Consider the following 4237-nt stretch of genomic DNA (forward strand, 5'->3'; position numbering starts at 1 on the left):
TTCTTTTCCTTTTTTGTTTGTTCAGTTTACTTCTGTTTTTTTTATTCTATTACTTTTCTATTTTCTTTTATTTTAGTTTTATAAAATTTAAAAGCGACAACTAATTGGTGATATTAAATAGGTCACAGCCCCAAATATTTTGGCACTTTAAATAAAGTATTTTGCATTTGCTTATTATTTTAAAAGCATTTTAGATAATTGTTTTCTCGTTGTTTTAGTTTATTTAGTGCATTTAAGTATCTTATTAAAAGATGATTTCTTCACCAACATTTATTATGGATTATTTGACACATTAGGAAAATTTAGTTTTGACTTTTGAAAACTTTAATTGTTTTGACTATAATTCAAATTTGAATTTGAATCGGTTCTGAACGAATGCGAGATTATCAACAATAATCGAGGTGACGTGGCACCATTACCAGAGGGTTACTATAGCTTGATTATCCGGGCGTCACAAAGGTTTTGAAAAATATATACTTGTGATAGATTTGATAATTGAAAAGGCACAAGACTCTATTGGACTTCAGGAAACTATTAAGCCTAACTATACAAAAAAAATTGAATTATTTCTACGAATAGTCAGTCGTCAGGCTCCATTGAAGGTGGAGAGTTTCCACAACCATTTGGAAATGAAGGTCTTATTCCAGGGGCAGACCCAGACTGGAAATTACCCGATGTCCACATAGTAAAACACATGCATATATGTCAAACAATTTAATGACCCACACACACTAAATCAATGGATTACATTAAGCAAGTGCAAATTGGACCCGGTGCCAGTGACACCGGCTAGCTCTGCCTAGCTCCTCCCCTGTCTTATTCATCAAATCCAAACTATGTACACCATGTTCTACCTTTGTCCTTAGGCAGCCATACAACTAAGTGATATCTTCGTTTGTCTACAGCTTCCTGCCATAACATCTTCAGCTCTAGAGAAATCTATTTTGTTTCACTCCAACGCAGATGCCATAGAACTAGTACATCATAAATTTTAAGATAAATGAGATAAACAAGGTTAATAAGTATAAAGTATGCCACTAATGGCCAGGAGCCTCTCCCCAGCCAACCACTACGAGTTTTATCAATCTTATCTTCCACATTTTTGCAATTATATATATATATATATATATATATATATATATATATATATATATATCACAAAATATAATCCAAGAAAAGAACAAACATGTCTATCACCCGTGTGAGGACCTGAACCTGAGTAAATGTTGCCTAGGGTAAATTGTTTCCTACTGATCCAAAGTGCCCCAAGCGTAGGGCTGGACCAAAAGCTCGTAGCTCGCGACCTTAATGAGCGCTCGATAGTTCGGCTCGTTAAGCTTGTAGCTCGCTTATTAATGAGCAGAGCCAATCATTGATTTTAGCTCGTTAAGCTTAACGAGCTTAACGAGCGAGTTAACGAGTTTCACGAGTAGCTCGTTAAGCTCGTTAGTAACAACAGAACACATATTTTCGTCTTACCGAGAATTTTTTGGTAGCACCTCAGCCCATCTATTTAATCTAATCGACATATGAGGCAACAAACTACTTCATTTCTTTTTGTAGTCACCATATTTCATCTTGAAAACCATACCTACACATTTATTATGTATATCGTAACACATTATAATCTGTTAACGAGCGCTTACGAGCTTAACGAGTTTCAAGCGAGCCGAACCCAGCAGGGTTTTTTGCTCGTTAATATTAATGAGCTTAACGAGCTAAGCCTTAACTAGCACGATCTTAAAGAGTAGGAGTTTAACGAGCCGAGATGCTCGTTAGTCCACCCCTACCGCCAAGCGTATCTTCGTGACCAAACAGACCAGGTACGTACAACTACTGAACCACCGACACCGACGTGTTTATGCTCGACGTGCCACTGCCCATGATTGCTTGTCCGATCAACGCTCATCTCAGATTTCTAATTAAGCGCTCATTCATTCCCTGGGGTCAAGTCCTCAGCCGGATATGATATTTTATGCGACGACCGAGCGAGGCACAAGTTCGCCCGTGGTTTGCTTTGTTCCTCGCACATCCAGCAGCTACAAAACTTATTTGCTGGCGCCTCACCGTTCACACAACGTACCCTGCGTGTTTTGCCGCCATGGTTGCCGCCGGTCTGCCGCCCATCAAGCACCAGCCTGCCGAGTCGCAGCCATGCTTTGCCACCATGGACATCGACATCGACACCCCCTCCTCCTCCCCGCGCGGCCGCTCCTCCTGCGCTGGCTTCGACCTACGGTGCCTGCTCTCCGTCGTCGCGGGCGGTATGTTCACCGTGTTCCTCCTCGCGGTGTCCCAGGCCGCGCTCCCCTCCGCCTCAATCTTCCTCCAGCGGTACTCCCATGCCACCCAGAGCCAGAGCACGTCGCCCCCGCGCTTCGCCTACCTCGTCTCCGGCTCGAAGGGCGACGCGGCAAGGCTGCGCCGCTGCCTGCTCGCGCTCTACCACCCGCGGAACCGCTACATCCTCCACCTGGACGCGGAGGCGCCGGACTCGGACCGCGCGGAGCTGGCGGCCTTCGTGGCCGCGCACCCGGTCCTCGCCGCGGCCGGCAACGTGCGCGTGGTGGAGAAGGCCAACCTGGTGACCTACCGGGGCATCACCATGGTCACCACCACGCTGCACGCCGCCGCCGCCTTCCTGCACGGCCCCGGCACCGCCGACTGGGACTGGTTCATCAACCTCTCCGCCTCCGACTACCCGCTCGTCACGCAGGACGGTCGGTACATACATATTTCCATTGGCCTACCTTGCAATACATGACTGCTTCCATTCCTGCTGAATTCTACTGCTGATGTTTTCGCTCGCCATGGCGTTGTCAACCGCTGCAGATCTGATGGACGTGTTCTCGCGGCTGCCGCGCGACCTCAACTTCATCGAGCACACGAGCGACATGGGCTGGAAAGCGTACGTGTTCTCGATCGTTATCAAGTCTGCGGCTAGCTAGCATTGAGTGGTGTGGCATTGAGGACGGACGTTGTTGGCATGGCAGGCATGCGAGGGCGAAGCCGTTGGTGGTCGACCCGGGGCTGTACCTCAAGACGAAGCGCGATCTGATGTGGATGAACACCGAGACCCAGAAGCGGGAGCTGCCCACCGCCTTCACGCTCTTCACCGGTACGTATCATTCATGTACGCCGGTCCGGTTGCATCATCATCCATCGTTCATGTCGATGGCTGATCCAAGCTCCTAGTTGCTCATGAGCTTCAATGCTTGCTCATTCACGCATCAATTATATTAATCTATGCAAGAGGACGGCATTTCCTTCTTCTTCTTCAAAAAGAATAAAAGTTCTTGGACTGCAATTCATGTCTCAGTTGAAAACACACGTTCGGATACGTGCAGATGAGTTGCAGGCCACGTCGTCGTCTGTGCGACGCCTAAGCACGATCGAGTATGGACAAACGGTCGTACGTAAGAGAGTAGCCGGCCTCCAACTATTCTCCTCATGCTTCGTAGTGGGGAGATGCATGGACGGCACTTCTTTTAGGATAATCATGATTGAGTCAGTTGATTAGGTCGTGTGTGTGTCATGCATGTAGGTTGGTTAGACTCACTCCAGGTTAATTAGGCAGTTGAAGTGAGTGGCGCATTGCAAGCGTAGCGATCGGTTGGCGGGTGAGCACTCGAGTATAAACTCCCCCCGGCCTGTGTATTGTAACGTGGTATGTACCCAGAGGAAAAGAATAGGCCGCGCGTGTGTCCGAGGCGCCGTTTGTGCGGCCGGGGCGTTCTTCGCCGGACCGGGTTTGTCCCAACAACTTCTTCCCCCTCTACCAATCCGAAATTGGGTTTTTAATTAGTACTACTAACTAGCAAGGAGCCGTGGCGCCCATCACGTGTGCATGGCGATGGTTTGTAGCGTGCGTGCGGATCCGGCTTGCCTGCTCCCTTCTCATGCTCCCATCCGTGCTTCCACTTCATCATATGGCTGTCTTTTTTTTCTTTTATAATCTAATCATCTCCCCCCCTAATTTTTAGGGGGTGGGGCCGGGTCTTATTTTTTCCAATCAAATCAAGCCACGTACGCGGGAGCACGGATGGGAGCATGAGAAAGGAGCAGGCAAGTCTCGTCCCGTGCGTGCGTGTGTGCGTGGAGGCAGTTGGCATGAGTGGCGCATTGCAAGCGTAGCGATCGATCGGTTCGCCCAGCCGAGACATACGCGTATGAGCGCGCGTCGTGGGCGCTGGCGAGTGCGGATCGCACGCAGCGGCCAGAGTGGGACGCGGTGTCG

At 48.4% G+C, this 4237-nt stretch overlaps 1 protein-coding gene across 1 annotated transcript in view; it reads left to right on the forward strand.

Moving 5' to 3' along the window:
* The first annotated feature begins 2088 nt into the window (after positions 1-2088).
* Positions 2089-4237, forward strand: part of LOC123160376 (beta-glucuronosyltransferase GlcAT14B) — a 4152-nt gene continuing 2003 nt past the window's right edge. The window contains exons 1-3 of the mRNA XM_044578193.1: positions 2089-2720; positions 2833-2908; positions 2994-3118. Coding sequence (XP_044434128.1) covers positions 2102-2720; positions 2833-2908; positions 2994-3118 — 820 coding nt within the window. The 5' untranslated portion in view covers positions 2089-2101. The remainder of the gene's footprint in view (positions 2721-2832; positions 2909-2993; positions 3119-4237) is intronic.

Source organism: Triticum aestivum, chromosome 7B, assembly GCF_018294505.1.
Source record: "Triticum aestivum cultivar Chinese Spring chromosome 7B, IWGSC CS RefSeq v2.1, whole genome shotgun sequence".
NCBI classification, from domain to species: domain Eukaryota; kingdom Viridiplantae; phylum Streptophyta; class Magnoliopsida; order Poales; family Poaceae; genus Triticum; species Triticum aestivum.